Here is a 22517-nt window from a genome sequence, read left to right as displayed (position 1 = left end):
CTACATTATCAGTGACATTTTCATTTCAAATGAATGGTTACACACAAGTTGGCCTCGAATGAAGCCCTCTCTGTCTCTGTGCCCGTCTGTGTTTCATAGCGTAAGGTAAAGCTAATTCTCCATCGCCCGGAGCTTTTTTCTGCTACTTGACACAGAATCTCTATTACGGGCTGACATATCGCCAGGTAGAGATTGACACAGTGTCAATTTAATCTCCAGTGGTTGTCGTTAATGGATTAAAAGAGCGCATCCAACCTTATCATGTATTAGTGGCAGAATTGAGGACATGTTTTGGCTCTGTGATAATAGGCTCAGGCTATTTTTGTGTCATGTTCTGTTGTCTTGGTAGCAAAGTGGCAGATATTGTTTTTTTCCTTTGGGGATAAAGAGGACTTCTATTGTCTGAGTGTAATACCCAAGTGTATGAAGCAGGAGCCATGGGGATATGGCTTTTGGCTGGATAAATAGGTTTACTTTTATGGTTTTTCATTGATTTGCTCAATTCCTGAAGACTATTTAATGAAGAGCTTGACAGTAAAAAAAGGAGCCTTAAAACCTGCTCCTGTGTTCAGGGTTTGAAAGTTCAAAATAAAAACGCTACGCCGTGTGACGCGGTGTTCGTTGTGTGTCCTAATGTGCAGCAGACCGCCCAGACTGAGTCACACAGCTGTCCCTGTGCTTTTAATTAGCCCTAATAACTATTTCAATTCCATTAGCAGGAGGCAGCAGCTCCTCTCCAGCACTACTACAGCCAGTCAAAAAGAAAAACAGAACATACATACACAGCAACACAACACAAAATTGTGGGCACTTGGACATATCCCCAAAATGAACTTACATCGTCAGTGTTAGATTTTCTTTGTAAGCTCATGCTTCAGGATGTGAGGTGTGCATTAAAAAAAGATTTTACAGTTTTGGCTTTCAACATGTTTTTAAAACACATTTTCAGTTTCCTGCCTCTACAGTTTACAGTGCATTTAAGAAATTCTGAATATGACTGAAAAGGAATTTTATTTCAGTAATTTATTTCAAAATTTAAGTCTATTACATAGCTTTATCAAACATAAACTAACTTATTTCAACTTTTTTTATTTCTGTATTATATTTAATGGTTCTTGGCTCTTCTAAACATCTGGTTTGCAACTACAAGTTGAGAGTAAATTAATTTCCAGAAAGAGCTAAAAGAAGACAGCAAAACTTTTTAATAGCTGTTGCCTCAGTTGGGGGTTCAGCTGAGGTCCACATGACTGAAGAGCTACTTATTGGATTGCTGAAATAAAAAAATAAAAGCCCTGGGTTGTTTTTTTGCTTTTTTTTTTGGCTTCAAAAGACCCTCAGAATAATTTAACAAACACATGGGTGGCTCAAGTATTCATGATTATTGAACTTGTCTTGGAACAATGTTGTGGGGATGTTTTTCAAGAGTTGGTGAAAAAAACTCTGCATTCTTCAGTGCACCAAGTCATTTTGGACAACTTTGCAAGAACAGTTAAGGGATTCCTGTGCTAACATGACTCTAGTGCACAAAGCTCATAAAAACATGGATGAGCAAATTTGGTACGGAAGAATTTCATTGACCTACAGATTCATGACCGGAACCTGATAGAACACCCTTGAGATGAATCGGGACAGAAACCGGCCAGAGGTTCTTGTCCAACATCACTGTCTGACCTCACAAATGCACCTCTGGAACAGTAGTCAAAAATTTCCATAAATACACTCCACATTGTGGATAGCCTTCATAGTAGAGCTGTTATCTCTATAAAGGTTGGCCCGACATCCTAATTGGTCTTATGATGCCGGGTGGTAGTAAGTCGTCTCTCTAAGAAACTCATGTTGGAACATTTTCCATTTTTTTTCCCCCTTCTCACCTCCTCTTTCTCTTCCCTCCCAGTTGACCAATGTGATCGTGCCCTTCATGTTTAAGTATGCAGTGGACGAGCTTAACCAGATGTCGGGGCACATGCTGAACCTGAATGACGCGCCAAGCACAGTGGCTACCATGGCAACGGCCATGCTGATTGGCTGTAAGTCCAAGACTCGTATTACGCTGCCAGGTGTTGCGCTCATCCGAGGAGACTGCAGGACTCTGTTGTGTACATGCTGACCTTTCCAGCAGCATTCATATGAATGCTGCTACGCGACCTCTTCTGCATGTTATTAACTTTATTAGCTATTTTCTGCAATTGACTTTGTGTCTATTTATAACTCCCTCATCCATATTATAGTTCTTAAAGGGCTTTCAGTTGTAAATAGAAGATAATGCACTTATAAAAGGACAGGTTAATAAATCTCTTGTTCTTTTTGATATTTTTAGTTTCAGATGTTAAGGTTTTCTAAGCAAGAAAATATGACCCCAGCAAACAGCATCATTGATCTTGATCACATGTACCATTGTACCTTAAGCAGCCTTTTCTTTTGATTAGTACACTTACAGTACCTTGCAAAAAATATTGACACCCTTTGAACTCTACTTATTACAAAAAAATTCTTTTAGCGCCATTTTACATCACAGATCATCAAGCACATTATTTTGAGGTGGAAGATAAATTATATGTGGTAGCAATATCTGAGAGGTGTGTGTGAAGCATGGATTTGACTTTTTTTCTTATCAAAAATGTCCACATTATTTAGTCTGACCTCTATGCCACTAAAAGTATACATCATGTTTGAACATCGAGAGCCGTTAGACTGTCCAGATGGCAAAATGTATTATTGGTGTACTGAGTGTTAATGCACGGCACTTAAACTGATCTATTCTACCAAACTTTAAATCTGAACAGTCCTTTGTGATATTGCACACATTAATATTGCAATTGCGATTTGATATAATGTGCAGCTCTTGCTTGATGCAAACATGATTTCAACAATGACTTTGTTTTTGCTACTTTTCGACTAACACACATATTGGGGGTTCTCTGACTTAATATTTGTCCTTTGAGAAAATTGGATCTCTGCAGCTCCTCCAGAGTTTTCACATTCCTCTTGTCTGATTAACGCTCTCTATTCCTGGCTGACAGGAATAGAGTCATGCATTGGTAGGTTTGCAGTATCACAGGTTTACCCGATGTAGTTATGTAAATTTGATAAACAATTTATTGCACTTTATTTCATTTAAGGATATTAGAATAAATATATACAAAGACCACTTATTGGAAAAAAAACAAGTGCTTTTTATTATTCTGTCCCACACAAGCTCAACAAAAATCTTTGAGGTTTGACATAAATGTGAAAGTTATAACTTTACAAGATGCTGTGTTGCCCATTTTTAGAGGAACGTGGCGAACCATCTAAATAAGAGAAACCATTGTTTTTGTTCCTTCTTTTGGACACTCTGGGCTCTGGATTTGAAGCCTGCAGTGACTGGTGTAATTTTGCTGTCAAGGTTGCACAGTGCTCGTCCTACCTTGTCAGATGTGGACACATTGTTCATTAGATGAGCATTCCTATTTAACGCCACATTACAGCCCCGTGAAGACCAACAGACAGAGAGATTAGCTCATGTGTTCGCACAGCTCAGAGGCAGCATGTACCTTTTCAACCCAAACTCTTATCAATTTGAGGCATATAATTGTAGCACAGTTATATGCGTTTTGTGAGATCAAATAATTACCTTCATTTTTTTATAGTGTGAAGTTGTTAATTTTATTTAACTGAGCTAGTTTAGATTAATTATGTTCAGTATAAAATTAGGCATTAATTAAAATGGTGTAAAGAAAAGCGATCTCCCTTGCGTCCACCCTCATCCTTTAGAGGAAGTGTTGAAATTAATCCTGGTAATTGAAAACTTTCCGTGACACTCTCTTTAAGTCCGCCTCGCTCTTCTTGTATTCTGATCACACATGTGACCCGCACACACACAACATTTCTGAGCACGCTCAGATGCCCTCCCTGTCTCCAGTCTGTTGTGTATTGAGGCTTTACAGAGCATCATAGTATGTAATTACTGGTGGGAGGCTGTTGCTGGAGCACTGCAGCGCTTACAGGCCAGAGATGATTTGAAAGATAGGTCCCTCCACCTCGTACTTCCTCTGCCTTTCTGCAGTCAAAAGGCCTGAAAATCTCATCTGCTTCCGTATACAGCAATTTATTTCAGGGTGTTAACGTTTAAAATCACATTTTTGTCTTATTTCAGAACCCTTAGTTCACGGTCACACACGATTTCAGTACCGTGTAAATATTCCTGCATTTCACAGCAGGCGACTTAAAACTCCCCGTCTCTTCTGCTTCTCCAGATGGTCTCTCTCGGGCTTGTGCAGCCTTCTTTAATGAGCTGAGGAACATGGTGTTCGGCAAAGTGGCCCAGAGCTCCATCCGACGCATCGCTAAGAACGTCTTTCTGCACCTGCACAACCTGGACCTGGGGTTCCACCTCAGCCGCCAGACGGGGGCGCTGTCAAAGGCAATCGACCGCGGCACTAGGGGCATCTCCTTCGTCCTCAGCGCTCTCGTCTTCAACCTGGGACCCACAGTCTTTGAGATGGCCCTTGTCAGTGGTATTTTGGTGAGTTTTGGGATTTGACATAGTGTCTACAGAGTTTAGTTTGCTTGGGATAAAAAATAATTTTCTGAAAAATAAAACTGCACATTTCTAAATGTGCAGTTTAGAAATGCACATTGGAGTCCTGCACTGAAAGTTTTCGCCAACCACAGAGCGTTTTTAGTAATGATGGACCAGTGTGAGGTTCTGAACTGTGAGTCAAGTTGAACAGTTTCTCTATTCTGATCCCAAAGTTTTACACAAAAAGCAATATCATTATTTTTGTACATGATGCTTATTATTGGTACTGCTGCAGAAATAATACAACATATTGATAATTACAGTTAATATGTTTTGTTTTTTTTGATATGTTGATTTGAATAACAATGTAAAATGAGCAGCATCTAAATTCATGCTCCTAAATAGTAGTTTTCAAATATTTAGTTTTCAAAATATTTAGAATAAGCTAGGTAGGCTGTCAGACTATTTACTAGGTTAGAAACAAGCTCTGTGCAAATTATCAGCTCTAGTTTTAAAACGGCATAATCTTAAAAGTATTTGGCTGCAGTCCTTCAGTTTTTTTGCATTGACTATCTGTGTTTATACATGTGCATAAAACAGAATTTTTGTTTTTGCAAGCATGATGAGTGATTAGATACAAAAATTTGTTTTCTGATCACTGTATTTTATGTTTATTAAAAACAGTTACTGTTTAAAGAACAAAAATATTTACCATTGTCAGCGATGGCATGACCAAAGTTATCTCTAGCTGTATGGACAAAGAGGATTTAGTAAACCAAATATTATTGCTCACCGCCAATCAGCTGGCTGAAACAGAGCCACAAAATGTTTCCTGTGATTCATTGAAAATAGGCTTTAGAAGCATTTTTAGATTACTTCATGTTGATTTCTTTGTAAATCATAGCACAATATGTTGAATTATTGTTTTTTTTTTTGAGTCTGTAGCCTACTTTAGGTTGTCAAATGAGTTTTATGCAAACATTATTCTTATTTTTATTTATTCTTCAGGTTTAACTATAATTGGTCAACAGAACACGTTCATTTCCTGCGTAGGGTTCAGCAGGCTTGAAGCTTTTTGCACATAACTAAGATGATCATTTGAAAAGTGAATTTTGTATTTCTTTATAAGATTTGTCTGAATTTAAATCCCTGAAGGTCTTGATTACTAAACTTGTTTCTTTTCTTTTTTTTTTTACTTAATTTCCACGTCTTTGTAAAAGAATGTATGTTTTACATTTTAAAAATCATCTTAAACCATGACTCACAAAGCTAGAATATGTTAAACAAATTCCAATTTAGTTTTTTGAACTTCCAAAAAATAATAAAACTCCTCCAAATGGATACCCAGAGAACGTCAGGTCCATCATTTTGGGTATTTCTGGGCGCCATGGCATCAGGAGGTTTGTTCCACCTTGCCGTCTGCACCGTTCAGCTCTTCGCCACTCAGGGCTTTGCATCACCTTGGCAATCTTCGCAGCTGATTGTCTGCAAATTATTTTCAGAGATGTTGTCTCATTTACATTGTAAATAGGATTTGAACTTTTGTTGGAAATGCGGTCCATTAGTGTCACTGATGAATCCCAAAGTTTGGAGCAGCTTCCCATCCCCATTCAATCCAAAGTAAACTATTGTATGATTTCATCGTGTTGCTGAAGGAAAACCAGCAGACTATTTGTAATTTTAGCAGTGCCCAAATTCTAAGTATTAATACGATTACTTCCCGTAGTTTTCAGGACCCTCTTATAACCTTGAGTGATACCAGCATTGGGTCACTGAGCATGGTGTGGTTTTTGTGGATTTTATTCCAAAGATGTTGAATTACTGCACATAAAGATGGCTTGTCCTGCTCTTCTCTTCCACAGTATTACAAGTGTGGCGGACAGTTTGCAGCAGTGGCCTTGGGCACCTTGTCAGCGTATACTATTTTCACAATTCTTGTTACTCAGTGGAGGTAGGAAGATTTCTGTGACTTTTCTGTCTGTCTGTAGGTCAGGATTGTTATTCCCTGACAAGCTCTGTAAATACCTCAGCGGCTCCATGTGCTACCAGTAAAAAAAAAAAATTATGTCCCCCACTGGCTGAAGCGTACTAATGAAAGCTCTCAGGTCACCATGCATGTGTCTCGGCACACAGGACTCGTTTCCGCATCGAGATGAACAAAGCAGACAACGAAGCAGGAAATGCAGCGATTGACTCGCTGCTTAACTACGAGACTGTGAAGGTAAGTCACCACGCCTACATCTATCTGTTTGCTCTTCTTAGCCTCGTGTCTCCTGACTATTTTTTTTAAACATTGATGATCAATCTGAAATAATTTGTCAAATTAACTTCAAGCTTAAGCTGTTTTGACTCAACTGTAATTTTTAATTTTGTTATTCTCTTAAAGTTCCTTCTTGTTCCAGCTTAAAATTATCCATTTTTTTTATCTCTTGTCAATCCAGCCACAACAAATCTACTGAGCTTTTCTGGACTCTATGAAATGTTTTCCCTGCTCTAGTCAGTGACGCAAAAAATGTTGTAGGTTACTGTTCTGGCACAGGCGCCTGCTATTTCAGACTGTTTCCATCCAGAAAAGTCAACGTGGTGCTCAGCTGACTGGTGATGTGTTAACGTTGCTTTACAGCTTTTGCTCTTATTGTCTGTGTCAGATAGTTTATCTTCATTCTACATCAGCGTTAGCTTTTAATGGTCTTGTCTAAAAATGGTTTCTTATGGTTGGACTTGCTTTGTGGACAGTGTGGTTTTTGTGAGGCTTTGATCTGTCAGTACTGATGTTATCCAACTCTAATTTCTCTTTTAGAACTTCAGTGTAGGAAAATATTTTGTTCCTGCCCTGAGAGGTCATAAATCAGGGACAGAGATAATGTGATGCAGCTGTATGACAAAACAGATGCTGTAAAACTGTTTTAGTATTATTTTTAAAAACAAAAGCATGATGGGCAGCTTGGTGACTCAGTGGTAGAGCAGACGCAACATGAAGTTGTAGTCCTTAAGGCAGCTGTCCTGGGTTCGATTCCCAGCCTCAGACCTTCTACCCCATGTAAAAGGTCTGACTTCTTACTGTACAGCTGCTAACAACTAAAAGTGACCTAAACCTAAAAACACCTAAATTGATTTATTGAGCAGACACTTAAATCAGTGATGGATGTATAAACTCAAAAGAATCTGAAGTCTTGCTCTCTCTCACCTCCTCACAGCCTGGTTAAAAAATAGTCTCCTTTTTAAATAGCATCTTATGTCTATCCTTAACTCTTCTTCCCATAAAAGAGTGTTTTTGTCAGCGTGAACTCCTGGTTTTGTTTCTGACCGGCCGGTCGCTGGTCAGGCCCGATCCAGCTGAAAATCTGCAGGTTCTGATCACCAAATGATTTCTCAGTTCCTTGTTAGCATGAAGAGCTTTCAAGAAAGCTTATCTAGAGGACTTACAGAATGAAGATAAATACTGATTACTAAGCTAATAATATTCAGTAAACTCAGGTTTAAATGTCTAAGAGCAAATTGTTCCTCTTATTTTTCCAGTGAAATTCAAAGCAGCACACAGTGATTTACCAGACAGTTTTGAGCACTGCAGTGGCCGTTCCAAATATATTTTGTTAGTGTTATTTTCCTTGCTGTGTAATTTTGTCCTGTTTTCCTTAACATCTTGTTCTGTGTTATTTTGTGTCATCTGTGTCAATGCGGCCAGATTTAGCATCACTCTGAGCTGTGAGTGTGCATATGTAATTAGATCTCCACCCACTCAGAAATTCATTCCACTTCCACAAAGGGCTGTACGAGAACCTGAACGCAGCGCCTGTCTTCCATGTGCTACTTTCTGATTTCCCTCTCCGATTTCGCTGCATTTTCTTATATGCAAATCCGCTGGAACTCTGTAGCGGTGCAGCTTCACTGCCGTTAGCTAGAGGAGCAAATCGCCCACTTAACCGGAGCTGGAAAACAATAGAGCAAACTAGACAAACAGCAGTTCTGCAACAATATTTAGTAACTGGCAGCAGAGTTGTGGACTGTTTTTTATTTATTTACATATTTTGTGTGTGAAGCGTAAAAGTGTGTTTGGCTGATGCACGAGTCGTTCTCTCTTATTGATATTAATCATAATTATGTAGGGTAACACTTTCGACGGCTTTATGTGCTCTGTTGTTAATGTAGGCATCTGTGGAAGCTGAAAATACAAAGAAAAATTGTCCCAGTGATGAACACTCAGCTGTAATTCTTGTTCAGAAGTGATGATTAGGCTTCACTGTCTAATGTGTGTAACTGTTGTTTTGAGCCACAGTCGTTCTGCTCTGTCACAGTTTCAGATCTGCTGCCAGTTCGGCAAAGCAGGCTTTGGATTCTGTTCCATCGCCTTCATGTCCTTTAAAATCTGTTGGGAGCAGATGAAGACACAGACATGAAAAAGTGCTTTAGAACCCAACTGAGACACAGTCTCCGCTCGGAGCGGTCACTGAGAACAAATGCAGCCTTGAGGCAGACTACAGCTAAAGTGTGTATCTGCCTGACACTGCTCTCCATGCTTCCTTAACCTTTCACCTCAAACATATTTGTGTCTCTCCCTCTTTTTCCTGTAAACTTGCACTTCCCTTCGTTCCTTTTGCGAATTTGTTTGTCTCCCTGGCCTCTGCTCCCATCTCTCCTCACTCCTCGTGTTTGTCGTCTCCCCTGCAGTACTTTAATAACGAGAAGTATGAAGCGGAAAGGTATGATGAATTCCTGAAGATCTATGAGTCATCCTCTTTAAAAACCACGTCGACGCTCGCCATGCTCAACTTTGGCCAGAGTGCAATCTTCAGCGTTGGCCTCACTGCAATCATGTTGTTGGCAAGCAAAGGCATTACAGCAGGTGAGTAATTTAAAAGCTCATGATGATTATGTGCATATGTGGGTTTAATTTGGGACATTGACGCCGAACTATCTTAATTTAAGGCCATCCTTGAATTTACCGGAATTGTAAACAGAAAAGCAGAAAACGAATCTGAACTCTGTTTGCCGCAGAGTTTCATTAAAATAAAATCTTTCGATATGAATGCTTGAAGAGAAAACTTAAAACAAAATCAGACAGATGAAACTGTCAAATAAAACCAACAATGAACTCAATTATAGAAACTAAATGAGAACAAAGCACAGCATGCATGAAAAAGTGGCATGAATGGAAAATAAAATAGCCTTGATGCAGAAAATGAAATCACAGGGCGTGGAGCTGCTCAGTCGGCTTTCACTACAACTTGAAAGAGAAAGTGATGACAATTTTTATTTTTTTGTCTTGCTTTGAGAGATGTATGCAATGATAGAGCTATTCAAAAGCAATGCAGATCTATCATTTTCTCACATTTTATCATGTTTCTACCACAAACTTCTGTTTAATTTTATCCCTGATTTTGTCTGCTTTGTCCTTCTTAAGACGCCGTTTGCTCACTAGTGTTCTCTGGCAAATCTGTGAGGCCTTCCGAGAACAGCTGGATTTACACTGTGATTAAACTAGACACATGTGGCGCATATTTACTAAACCGGTGACTTCTGAAGGCGATTGGTTGCACTTGACTTTCTTTAAGGCTATCAGACTAAAGTGGGTTGATTACAAGTAAATGCTTTTGTTTTTACATCACAAGTATACACAGCCTTGTGTTAGTCTATCACATAAAATTTCAATAAAATACATTAAAGTTTGTAGCTATAAAATGACAAAAAGCTGAAGGAGTATGAACAGCCTTACGAAGCACTGAAGACTGTGAGCCGCCCTGTTGCCACTGTGTAGGTACGATGACCGTAGGAGACCTGGTGATGGTGAACGGCCTGCTCTTCCAGCTCTCTCTTCCCCTCAACTTCCTGGGCACAGTGTACAGAGAGACCAGGCAGGCGCTCATCGATATGAACACTCTGTTCACCCTGCTCAGCGTCGACACAAAGATCAAGGTAACGTGTCAGCCTGACACAAACTTTGTGCCTCTAAAACAGAGATTTCTTTGTGTTTGTACATTTTTATCCTCTAATAAAGGAGAACAGAAAAGATGAATTTGTGCACAGCAGCAAGTGAGCTTAGAGGTTGGACTGAAATTTAAAAGCAAAGAAAAATACAAAAGCCTCTTTGCAAGACCCTATTTTTCTTTACCACAGTAACACAGAGAGCAGTACCTACGATTTTATCCTGGACTGAAAGAGTTTTCATAATAGCTTGACTTGGATTATCCATCTACAAGATGAGTGTATAAAAAATAAAAAAAAAAGATGGGTTGTAGTCAAACATGCTAATTATGTGCTTGGTGCGACTCGAAGGCTGCTTCATCTTTACCACCTGTAGTGCCTGACTGGTGGGATCAGGAAAGGAGTTCAGCAGGAATGTGACTGAATCTTTATTAAACTGGACTATATGTTGAAATTAACCGTAACTGCAAAGCTCATTTATATCTTAGAAAAATAGTGTTGCATGCTGGGATGTTTTGTAAAATTGAGGGTTTTCTTTAGATTTACGTAATGTTATATCAAAAACATACCTCGATTGTTGCCTTGAATCTTTCATGCATGTTTGAGAATATGTAGGATCTTCTCTTTTAGCCTTTTCAGGGTGCCTAAAGTCTCCCTATACCTGACCCCCAGCTTTCCCCACTCAGCTCCTTCAGACTAGTGGCAGCAACAATTAGCAAACGTGGTGGAACTGCGCGTCTGCCAAGCTCATTGTACAAACTACTTCGCAGTATTAACCATTCTCCTAAGAATGGTTAACACCAAAATGAGGAGCATTGTTGTGATGACATGCTGTAGAGTAGGAGCTTAAAGAAATGGCAGCAAAAATTTCAATTACAAATCAAATTATCTTTGATATATCTTGTTTCATATTTACAGCATAATTGCAATAGCTGAAAATAACATAGTTACTTGATTTTTGCCATAAAATGGTACTATGTGCTTGCAAAATACATAATAGCGTTAACTGATTTTTTTTTTTTCCTTGGCGTATAATTTATTTTAAGAATTTTAGTCTGTCTTAGATATATAAATTACAGAGCTCTGAACTTGTTCAAGTTTTGTATTTAGTCTTTTTTTTTTATTTGAAAGTTTAAGTGTGTTTCTTGTAAGACTGGGAGCATGAAATATCCCTCAAATGGAGCAAAAAACAGTAGGTGGCATCATTTTTTAGGTTTTGTTTTTGCCTTTGTTTGGCACTCCCTCATTTTTCATTTGGAGTTTTTCAGGCTCATCATCATCACTTTCATACTTTTCAGAGCTAGAGGTGAAACGATGAGATCTGTCCAGTGCTCCTCCTCAATAACAGAATCAAATTAATGTGTTGCTGGTCTGAGGCTGGACCTGTTGATTAATAATTGTTTCTAGATCCAACCACCATCTGGTGCTTGTTAAAGTTGTAGCATTAATAAATTAAACAGTTATAAGGTTATTGGTTTGACCCCTCTTGTATAGATGAGCAGAAAGGCTTATATTTTGGTCAGCTATAGCCACTGAGAAGGGAGCAAACAAAAGAAATCATATGAGGGTAAAATTTCCTATATCCACTTCTAATTATGGTGGTGCTTGGTTCTGTTCTGGAGGTCGGGGGTACATGATGTCATGAACTCCTGGAAATACTTAAAAGGATTGAAATCCTTTGCCTAAGTATTAAAATACTTCCTCATTTAGGAGAATAATTCCAAACATTTGAAGAAATAAACACAACAATGATCCCATAGAAACAAAGTAGACCGTCTTCCTGGACTCTGGACGATCCAAGGGTATTGTGCAAAAAGAAATGGTCAAAGGTCACCCTCTCTGTATGCTTCAACCTTGTGAAATTACATGGGAGAAAAGACTTTGCTGTCTGTCTGCTGATTGTTAGCAGTAGTGCCAATAATTGCTCCACCAGTGATTTGGAACAAAAACAACCCTACTCGGCATGTGTTGAATAATTGCACTCAGATTTAAGTTTTTAATTTTATTTATTTAACGTGGCATAATTTTATTGCAGTAGCAGCTGAATTCATTTCAATGTTTCTCTACATCCTCATCAGAGGTGCCAATAAGTGTAAGTGTCTATAGCACTGTATTTTTCTTCTCTCCAGCTATCAGTTTTTATTGTGTTGGAAATGTTGCTGCATTTCTCCCTTTTTTTTCTTTTTAAACACATGACAGCCCATCCTGCGTCATAAGAGCGCACTTAAGTGCAAATGTGTGTCTGCCGCCCGACAATAAGAAGGCCATTCCCATCTCCAGCCTGTAATTACAGTGCTAGACATGAATCTGTCCAGTTATTTTTCCACTCATCAGTAATATTCCTCTCCATTGTGATTCCTTGTGGAATGATGCTGCCCTGCAGGCCATTTTCGTATAAATGCTTTTTTTTTTTTTTTTTTTTTTTTTTTAATGTGGAACACATTGTCCCATTATGCAGATGTAAAATTATTTAAAACTACCCCCCACCCTCACTTGAAACTGCAGCACACAATCCAAAAACAGAATAATAATAATTGTAGCTTTTTTTTCCCCCCATGTTGGCGAGTGTTGGAATAATGCGCGTTCTGAAGCTCTCTGGGTTATTTACATGAATTGAGAGAGGCAGATTGTGGGTGATAATGTTTCTTGTAGGTTTTACAGAAAATGCTTTCACTCTCAGGCAAAGGACCAAGTTTTATTCAGTGCTGACCTTGGCCACATCTCTGAGCTCAGTATGAAGCTAAAGTTTATTATTGATCCTTGAGCATTCAAAATGAAGGGCAGAGTGAAGATTCAGAGGGCTTTTTGTAATGACGGCTTACAAATGCAATGAATGTCTCTGCATTCTGCCTCTTTAGAAGATGCCGTTGCATCACTCCAGGCCTTGACTCACGCTTCTCTCCTTCTCCCATTCTTCTTTTGTCTGCCAACCCTCGGATGGTTTGCTGTAGGAGAAGGATCTCGCCCCGCCACTAATCGTCACACCGCAGGACGCCACAATCCGCTTCGAGGACGTCTGTTTTGAATACCTCGAGGGCCAGAAGGTTTTAAACGGGGTGTCCTTTGAGGTGCCCGCCGGGAAGAAGGTGGCTATAGTTGGTGGCAGCGGGTCAGGGTAGGTTCTGGCTTGAAAAGTAAATTGAAACCTTTAGCGTTGTCATGTCGAGATGCACCAAACAGCCACATCCTGGGTGACACCAGTTTCTGGCTCTGATTGAAGTCGACCCATCAACCTATTTTGACTTTCTTTGTTTTTCTAAGGACTGTAAGATGTGAAAGAGATCAATGTGTTGCAGGTTTGTTGGTTGAAGCTGTAGTTTTGAATCAAAAAAAAAAAGTATTTGCATAATTATATTGATTTTTACTACTGTAAAAATGTTTATATGTTTAAAAATATCTAAAAATGGAAAATGGGCATCCAAAACCACCTTGTTCAACATTAAATTACAATTACTTCCTTGTTAAATCAAGAATGAACTGCTTTCATGTTATTTGGACAACTGTCAGATATCTCAAAAAGCATCACACCTTCCAAAAATTGTTAAAATGCTGGATGTGGACATGAGGGTGCACTTTAGTCCATTGTCCTGCTCTACAACCTAAATGCCGGAAATATTACGACAAGATTTTCTGCTATAAAGTAGAATTCATAGTTCCTTCATTTACTGCATTTCGTCCAGAATATTAAACTCATCATCATTGATGTTTTTAGCACATGCAAAGTTGGCCTCTGTGTTGTTTTTGGTCTCCAGTGGCTCAAATACTCTGTATTTGCTGCTGTATGTCCACCAATTTACCTGATTTCAATATATATATATATATATATATATATATATTTTTTGTTTGTTTTTTTTTAAATGTTGCACTAAAGTTCGTGCTTTGATTGTTGCGTTTATAGAACAAACAGGGAGGAGTTCTTAGTTTTGGGACACTGTTTGAATAGTAAGAAGAAAATCATGTATTTGACCTGCTGATTACCTCAGGTTGGTTGATTGGTGCATCTCTAGTGTCGCCACTCCTCCAACGACTGGAAGCATAGTTGGCAGACCCCGAGGGGGTGTGGCTGTCTGATTTTTACAGACGAGGCAATAACATAGATTTTTCTTGTCTGTCTGCAGGAAGAGCACCATTGTGCGGCTGCTGTTCCGTTTCTATGAGCCCCACCAGGGTAACATCTACATCGCGGGACAGAATATCCGAGAAGTCAGCCTGGACAGCTTGAGGAAGGCTTTGGGAGTCGTACCGCAGGTCTGACAAACACCAGTGCAATAAAGCACCAAAACAATGTGTTTATAGCATCACTGTCCTACCAAATTATGTACATCTAGAGTTCTTTCTAAATGACATTGATTTATAGATTTATAATGTTTGGAAATTGAGTTTGCTTTTATAATTTGCATTATAAGCATGAATAAAAGAAAATAGATTAGATTTTTTTATTGTTTAAAATATAAAATCTAAATTTCCAAATTTTAATACTTTGTGTTATTTTGTTTTGTTACCCTCTTGTCCTTTACCAAATGCAGATGATAAAACCAAACTTCTCCTTAAATGAAAATGAGATGCAGTATATTTCATACAGAAGGTTTTGAAACGCCTTAACATTTTCAATGGGGAAATCTATAGGATCCCTGTTACTATCATAGTCTATAAATGGTCGATGTAATATAAAAACGACTTTGGGGAATTATACACAGCGATGATTAGCATCGAGTAATGTTAGAGTAATTGTTAGCAATGATCATTTTTGCTTTGCGAGCACCGAGGATGAGCTGAACAGATGGCGCGTGAACATATTTTTGTCATTTGCTCTGCTCCTCTTCCTCTGCCCCCCAATCCTGTTGTTTGTATCTGCCATCCTCTGTTTCTCTCGCTGCTGCCATGAAAATATCCTCGGAAGCCTCATTTTGTTCCCCGACTTTATCATCACCAGGATGCCGTTCTGTTCCACAACACCATCTTCTACAACCTGCAGTACGGCAACATAAACGCCACAGCAGAGGAGGTGTACCAAGTGGCACGTTTAGCAGGCCTCCATGATGCTATCCTCAGGATGCCCCATGGCTATGACACCCAGGTTGGAGAGCGGGGCCTCAAGCTGTCAGGTCTGCTGCACATTTATGTCTACTCATTGGACGCCGTCTCCCAGATACGAACCGGAGCTGTGTGTTTTGTCTCGCTCCCCTGATTGCATTCTTAAGTAAAGAATTTAAAAGCTCAGCTGTCATCCTGTTAATTAGCTACTAATAGCTTATGTTCTATTGACAAAAGCTCAGGAAAGGCGTGGAAACAAAACCCAGGCTGTTGTATGTTTGATGAGATTTACAATAATGAAATACCAGACAGCTATTGATTAAAGTCAAGTTTTGACTTTCAACATTATTAGATATAATATTAGATATCAATGTCAAATATCACAAACACTGAGCTTTTTTTTAAATGTTTCCTTAAAAATGGAAGAGATTTGTTTTTCTGATTTGAAACATTTTAATCACCTATTTATTCTTTAAAGAAGAATAATGAAATATATTTATTACTGTAGCTCAGGCTCCTTGTGTGTCCCTAGTGAAACCCCTGACATTTCAGTTCCTCTGGATTTTCTATATACTTTTTGGTTGTGCTTTTGGGTGCGTAAAGCCGCTGAAGTGTCACCAAAATATGGCAAAGCTTTTAGTTTAGTTTTTTCGTTTTTTTTTTTCTTTTTTAAACCTGGCCTCGTGTTCGCATTTCTATGTTCGCTACGCTAACATTAGCATGTTAACTCTGTTTTCATATGACTTGTTGATAATTTCGCTCATAACAAATTTCAGTAGAGTTAGTTAATGTTTTCATTAACAAACCTTGCAGAAAATGTTGTTCTCCTGCTTTAGAAACGTAGGGTTCTGTCTTGAGCATTGTAAAATTTAATGACAAATGTTTCAGCTGCATTTTGGGTACTTTGCGTTCATCATCAGTGTATTGGAGCACAAAACAGGTCAGAAAGGAAAATGTGGCAGACATCACAGTTTTTTTACTTTGAAGAGTGAAAAATACTTTGTTGGCAGAAATCCAGATTTGCTGGATTGACAAATTAATATGCAAACGCTATGACACAATTCTGCAAGCTGTTCTCGTATAAATACATGACCATTGTTAATTAAACTTAAAATCACCCAAATCTGCTCATTCCATGAACCTGCCATGCTGTGCTCCCTACGGACCTTCCCTCCTGCTAAAAACAAAACAAATCAGCTACTCATTATATCACAAATAGTGACGAACAATGTTAGGACATCTGTCTGTGGGCTGAATCTCCAGGGAAACAAGGTCATCCAGGAAGACAATAAGCTGACACACTCGAGCCGTTCCTCCATCTCTAAAAGCCAAGGTTCACACCTTCACGCACGTTCACAGATGTCTTCTGTTTTTCCACCGAGCGAATGACAAACTAACAGAGATTGGTTCTCTTTGTATATTTGTCATGAGGATGTGGAGATTTGAAAGAGTTTTGCAGTATTCCTCTCATGACTGCGTGTAGCTGTAAGCATAAAAAAAAAAAAATCAGTTCTTGGAGCTAAAATGTTTTCCAAAATTGCAATTTTGTCAGACCTTCACCTGCAGTTCTGGACAAAGAAAGGCTGTTAAAGTGTTTGAGCACATAAATCACCTCACTGTTTTTATAGCAAAATAATTTAATTAAAAGTTTAATAGACTTGAATTCAAATAGATAAATAGAATCTTATAAATACCAAGCCATGTGCTTCTCAATATAACGCTGAGCCTCCTCCATGTTTCCTAGCAGATATTGTTTCCTTTTCTTTCCGTTGACATGGAGGGGTGCGACTGGCTGAAAAGCTTCAGTTTTGTGGGTGGGTTGCATGATTTTTATGTTGCAGCATTAAGGCCTTTTTGCCCTGCCGAGCCTGGCCCTGTTGTTTTCCGGTCCTGGCTGTGTTTGCATTGAGCAGAGTGCCGCCTCAAAAGTGGGCGGGTATCAACATGCAAAGCAAATTCTTGTCAAAGTTACTTACAAAAGTTACGCAGGCATACACGAGACATTTGGATTTAATTAAATAACTTTTCAACGAACATTTAGTTTTTTTTCTTTTTTTCTTTTTTTTTTCCAATGAGTAGTGTTAATTTTGTTGGCATGAGTCACTGATAACTGGCACCAGATCTTGGAACATTTTTAGTGAGCTACACCTGGCTTGTTTTGAGTTAAAGTAATAAAAAAAAAAAAGCATCTTGCTTCTAAAAATAATTTGTATTTTCTGATGAAACATTTTGAAATGGCAGCAATGTCGTTTTTAAGCATTTGCTCAGAAACGTTTTGACCTCGGATGCACAAACGGCTAAGTTGTCAAAATAACTTTTTTTGAAACGGCTACAAACTGCGTCAGAGTTTCAGTTTAATCACTTCCACCATCGCTGCGCTCATTCATTTCTTCACTTGAAGACCATAAGTGTGTTTAAGTGCAGGCTGCCTGTAAGTTGTCCTAATTCGATCAACACGAGACTTTGTGCAATCGGGTTCTTAGCGTCACTCACTTTAGCCCACGTAAACAGGGCTGTGAACCGTTTCTGTCTTCGACGCGCAATTACCAGCGGCATGTGGAGTAAGTGAGAGAACGGACAAAATAAAGACATGACTAAGTTCTCATTAATTTCACTGCTGCTGTATGTGACAGCTGCCAGCGAGCGATGAGAGGAGGGGTGTGGATCAGGAAGGGGCCAGCGTGCGTCGCCGTGCTCGCCGCTCTCCACCGCCAGCCATGTTTACACTCGCTGAAAGCCGCTTTCTTTCAAGAGGCCACACGCCGCTCGCATGTAATAAAGGCCGAGTCAGACACAGTGGGAGAAATCTTTGAGCCCTGCTGACTTTTTTCCTCACAATTAAATGAAAGTCAGTTTTTTTTTTTTTTTTTCACAGACTCAAAGCCTGCAGCATTGCTATTGTGTGAGCAATGGCCCCTCAGTTTGCGGCAATAATGAAGAGACGAGCCAAACGGCAACTTGTTGCCCGTCTCTTTGCGTATGTCAAACACCGCGGCTCTCTCCACCTCTTATTAATAACGTCTCTTTGTCTGTTTCAGGCGGGGAGAAGCAGCGCGTCGCCATCGCCCGCGCCATCCTCAAGAACCCGCCCATCCTCCTGTACGACGAAGCGACTTCGTCCCTGGACTCCATCACAGAAGAGGTCGGTCCTGCCGCCGAGACAGACACCGGCATGCGTGCATAATAACAGTTCGCACCGTCTGCATACACATTTAGCAGAACAAACACCCACTCAGTCACCTGCTGTAGGTACACAATAATTCAGCTCCCTCCTGCGTCACATACCTGCTGTGACACACACACACCACACCCTCCCACACACACACACACGCACACACGCGCTGCACCCCAATGCACTCCTCCCCCCGCCACCTGCCTCTGTTTCTCCCACTTAATCTCCAGCTCAGCTTAAACCACACGGTCTTTGTAAATGTTACATCTAATGAGAAAGTTCAGCACGATCTTTCTGAACTTGTGCAGAAAAAACCCCGAGTTGGGCAGCAAACGTGGCTGTTAATTGAGTTTTTTTTATTTATTTTTTTTTTACTGTTGCCTCTCATAACAAAGATGTTTTTAGATTATCATATGCACACAGTGGAAAGAAAAGCAAATGAAGGTGGATGTTGCTGAGCAACATTGTATTGACTTTGAGTGTCTCTGTCGAATCAAGGTGTGGGAATATGTTTCATATATATTCTGTCATTCATGCTCTTTTTCACACCACAGTTATTGCAAACTGTTTTCCTCTGGATTACGGGATGCTATTGTAAGGCTTAGGATCTTAAGCAGAGCCCTACAGACGTATCCACTTCCTGTGAGCTTTTTCACATGTTCTCACATTAAAACAGCAACCTTCAATAATGTTTTGGTGGGATTTTATTGGACAGACCGACGCCAAAGAGTGTATGGTTGTGAAGCGGAAAGAAAATGACGCATTCTTTTAAAAACATTGAATTTCTTCGGTGTGGAGGGAAATGATAAATGCTTTAAGAAGCTGAAAATTAAAACATGGCACCTTTCTCATATTTTTCTTTGGGTACAATTTGTAAGTCGTGGATCCTTTTCCCTCCACTCCACAATGATGTACTCTATTATGTCGATTTATCACACGAAAGTTGCAAGAAAACAAATTGCTGCAGGTTTCGATCATTTTCTTTGTGCTTCCAGAACATCCTGAGTTCAACGAAGGAGATAGTAAAAGACCGGACGTCGCTGTTCATCGCACACCGGCTGTCCACGATCGTAGATGCGGATGAGATTCTGGTCCTCAATCAGGTGAGAGCTCGCCTGTGCGTCTTTAGCGTGGCTGCATATCTCCGCTCGTTAACATTTTCATTCAGAACATTGGCGTGATGGGAAAGCGAATCATATCGCGGCTGACTTTCTGAGCCCAAACATCCTCGGTGTTAATTGCCAGTCCAATTAGCTACGTTTGCATTGAAGAGAAGGACGATGACCTGCACTCTGCGTAACCTTCGGCGCTCCGTATCTGCCAGCAATGAGCATATAGCCCGCCGCGCCGGTTTTGGCACTCATTTATTTCCCACCGTTACCTTTTCCTCATCGTACGTGATAAAAACCTGCTTCGTTTAACTTTTCTCATTAACTTCAACAACAACAGGACGACTGTCTGCAGAAGAGAATGTATTATTTTCTCCATAAGGGCTCATTAAAGCAGTCTGACTCGACTGGCTGTTTTGGTCAGATGGCTCGTGTTGTTTGTCTCCGTGTCTAATAATGTATGGGCCATCTTCCCAGACACTGATGAGGCCTTGTTCAGGGCTATACATGGCTCCTCAGATGGCTCCTCTGACAACCGCGATTGTTCTAAACTGTGGCAGGAGCGAATCTCTTTTTCTGCGTCCAGGCGAGCGGAAATAAGCGGCGCCGCGCACGGCTGTGAAACACAAAGAGACCAGGAGTGAAGTCGGTTATTATCTAGAAAGTAAGAGTTAATATTAGAAGCGATGCAGGTGAGCTGACATTTTCCACCAGTGCTTGAGCGGGAGGATAAAATGAGAGGAGACTTCTTTGAACTGCTTGTCTCGTTCCGTGTTCCCGGAGTCAGATGGCGGGGATCAGAGGGGTTGTGACGAGGAGGCACGTCTGCGTGTGATGTCGCCACAGTGTTTGCTAGTGTCACCAGCAGAGGACTGCCTGGGGTGCTCATTAAAATAACGAGCAGGGTACAGTCACATGCTCGTCCTGGGTGTGCTAAAGACACTGCCAACACCTCTGCACGCTCAGCCGAGGTGGGGGAAGGGGATGCCCTCGTTTGTGTGTTGGCTGCGTGGGAGGGGAAGCGTTTGTCGTTTTCGTCCACGAGTTTGTGTTTTTTTTTTGTTTTTTTTTGCTGCGAGAACGCAACAGTTGTTGGGGAGGCGTCGCGGACTCTTAGCAGCGCGGTCACGACGCAGCGCCGACTGTGTCTCTGCGCTCGTGGCCCCTTCATTTTAATCCGAGCGTTCGCTCCTCTCTTGTGTTTCCAGGGCAAAGTGGCAGAGCAAGGCAGCCACCGCGCCCTCCTCGCCACCCCAGGCAGCTTATACGCAGAACTGTGGAACGCTCAGAACAGCAAAATCCTGAACAGCGGCGCCGGCAAGAACTCAGCCGAGCCGCCGGCCGAGCGGCTGTCCCAGAAGGAGGAGGAGAGAAAGAAGCTGCAGGAGGAGATCCTGAACAGCGTGAAGGGCTGCGGGAACTGCTCCTGCTGAGAGGAGCCTCCACCGCCATGTTCCCTCCATCCTCACAGACGGCCTGCGCTGGAATCCTCGAGCCGGAGACCGGGCCGCTTCTCCGTCTCTCCTCCTCTTTCAACTAAAGGCCGCCGCTGCACGCCAAAATGGGAGGTGGAGCACAACAGGGAGCAAGAGTGTTTAGCTCTGGCTTGTGGCCAGATTTCAAGCTTTCATGCCAGTTTTCTGAGCTGAAGCAAAAGCGTAAGAGACTCCGTGTATCAAATACGTGTGTTGGAGACATCTGTTCTCCAACATGGCCGTCTCCTTCTCCTCATTTTGGACATCTGGTTTAGTGACATCTTTCGTTTGCACTGGAAACATGTAATCACTTGCATATGCCTTGACGTCGACAGAATTTGTATGGATTTAGTTTTTTAAATTATTCATAAAAAGGAACTGACCCTAGAGTTTGCATTTTCATGTTTTTATTCAAAGTGTGTACATATCCCAGTTCACGCTGCAGTTAAAATCTTGAACTACGAGACAGATTGAACACTATTGCATAGAGGAGACACTCTAATATTCACCAATACTGCTGAAGGCACATAACTTTATTTGCAATATCTATTCAGAATATTAAAAAATCTGCTTATGGCATTGTTTATCTGCCCAGATTCATTCAGATGTTTTTCATTAATAAATCTTACACCTATAATATGAGGAAAGAGCTCTAAATGTTTCTCTTTCATATCTAAACATCTCGTAACAAAAAGGGTATTGAAGAGGTTTTAAAAGTCAAAGACGACTTGTGTGACCAAATACAGAGTCTTCCTCTGCAAGGTATCGTGTTTATCATGTCCTCATCTTTCCGGTGAATGTTTTGGTTGCGGCGTCCACAGTTTCCTTCAGATCTACCCGTTTTTGTATCTAAATGAAGAATATTCAGTTGTGTTGTACAATATTGCTGTCAAATACTTTTCTAAAGAAACCTGCACCATGTTGATGTGAGTTACTTGCAGAAAATGTAATAAATTTTGGTGTTTTGACAAAAATGACTTTTTTCTTTAATCAAAGCAAAGATAAATGGAAAAATTGCTTCTTTCTAAAAAAAAAATCACTTGATTTTATTCATTTATTTTATTTCTTTAGTTTGTTTAAAATCAGGGGAAGCAAATAATGAATATTTACAAAGTAAATTTTAATGTACAATACTGATTAATTTATATCTTTTGTCTTTTGCAAAGGTGGATGAGAAAAGGGAGCAAAAAGCGCATTAAATAAAGTTTAAAACAGTAACTGACGAAATTTTGCAATATTGTGATAGTTTTAGTTTTACAGTTACTGGCCTCGATTTGTTAGTAGCTGGACAGGAAGAAGACATG

The 22517-nt window shown here is 40.2% G+C and overlaps 1 protein-coding gene across 2 annotated transcripts in view; it reads left to right on the top strand.

The window, feature by feature from the left end:
• abcb7 (ATP binding cassette subfamily B member 7) overlaps positions 1-22187 on the top strand; it is a 30516-nt gene extending 8329 nt beyond the window's left edge. For both annotated transcript variants that reach the window (XM_014987570.2, XM_014987569.2), the window contains exons 5-16: positions 1895-2027; positions 4236-4504; positions 6364-6452; positions 6635-6722; positions 9170-9344; positions 10257-10414; positions 13375-13538; positions 14542-14671; positions 15357-15528; positions 18496-18599; positions 19625-19732; positions 20947-22187. In XM_014987570.2, the coding sequence (XP_014843056.2) occupies positions 1895-2027; positions 4236-4504; positions 6364-6452; positions 6635-6722; positions 9170-9344; positions 10257-10414; positions 13375-13538; positions 14542-14671; positions 15357-15528; positions 18496-18599; positions 19625-19732; positions 20947-21171 (1815 nt within the window). In that variant the 3' untranslated portion in view covers positions 21172-22187. The remainder of the gene's footprint in view (positions 1-1894; positions 2028-4235; positions 4505-6363; positions 6453-6634; positions 6723-9169; positions 9345-10256; positions 10415-13374; positions 13539-14541; positions 14672-15356; positions 15529-18495; positions 18600-19624; positions 19733-20946) is intronic.
• Positions 22188-22517: the final 330 nt, after the last annotated feature.

Source organism: Poecilia mexicana, unplaced genomic scaffold, assembly GCF_051168715.1.
Source record: "Poecilia mexicana isolate PSO_F unplaced genomic scaffold, ASM5116871v1 scaffold_10, whole genome shotgun sequence".
NCBI classification, from domain to species: domain Eukaryota; kingdom Metazoa; phylum Chordata; class Actinopteri; order Cyprinodontiformes; family Poeciliidae; genus Poecilia; species Poecilia mexicana.
Note: the sequence above shows the minus strand (reverse complement) of the source record. Positions and strands in the feature narration are given on the sequence as shown.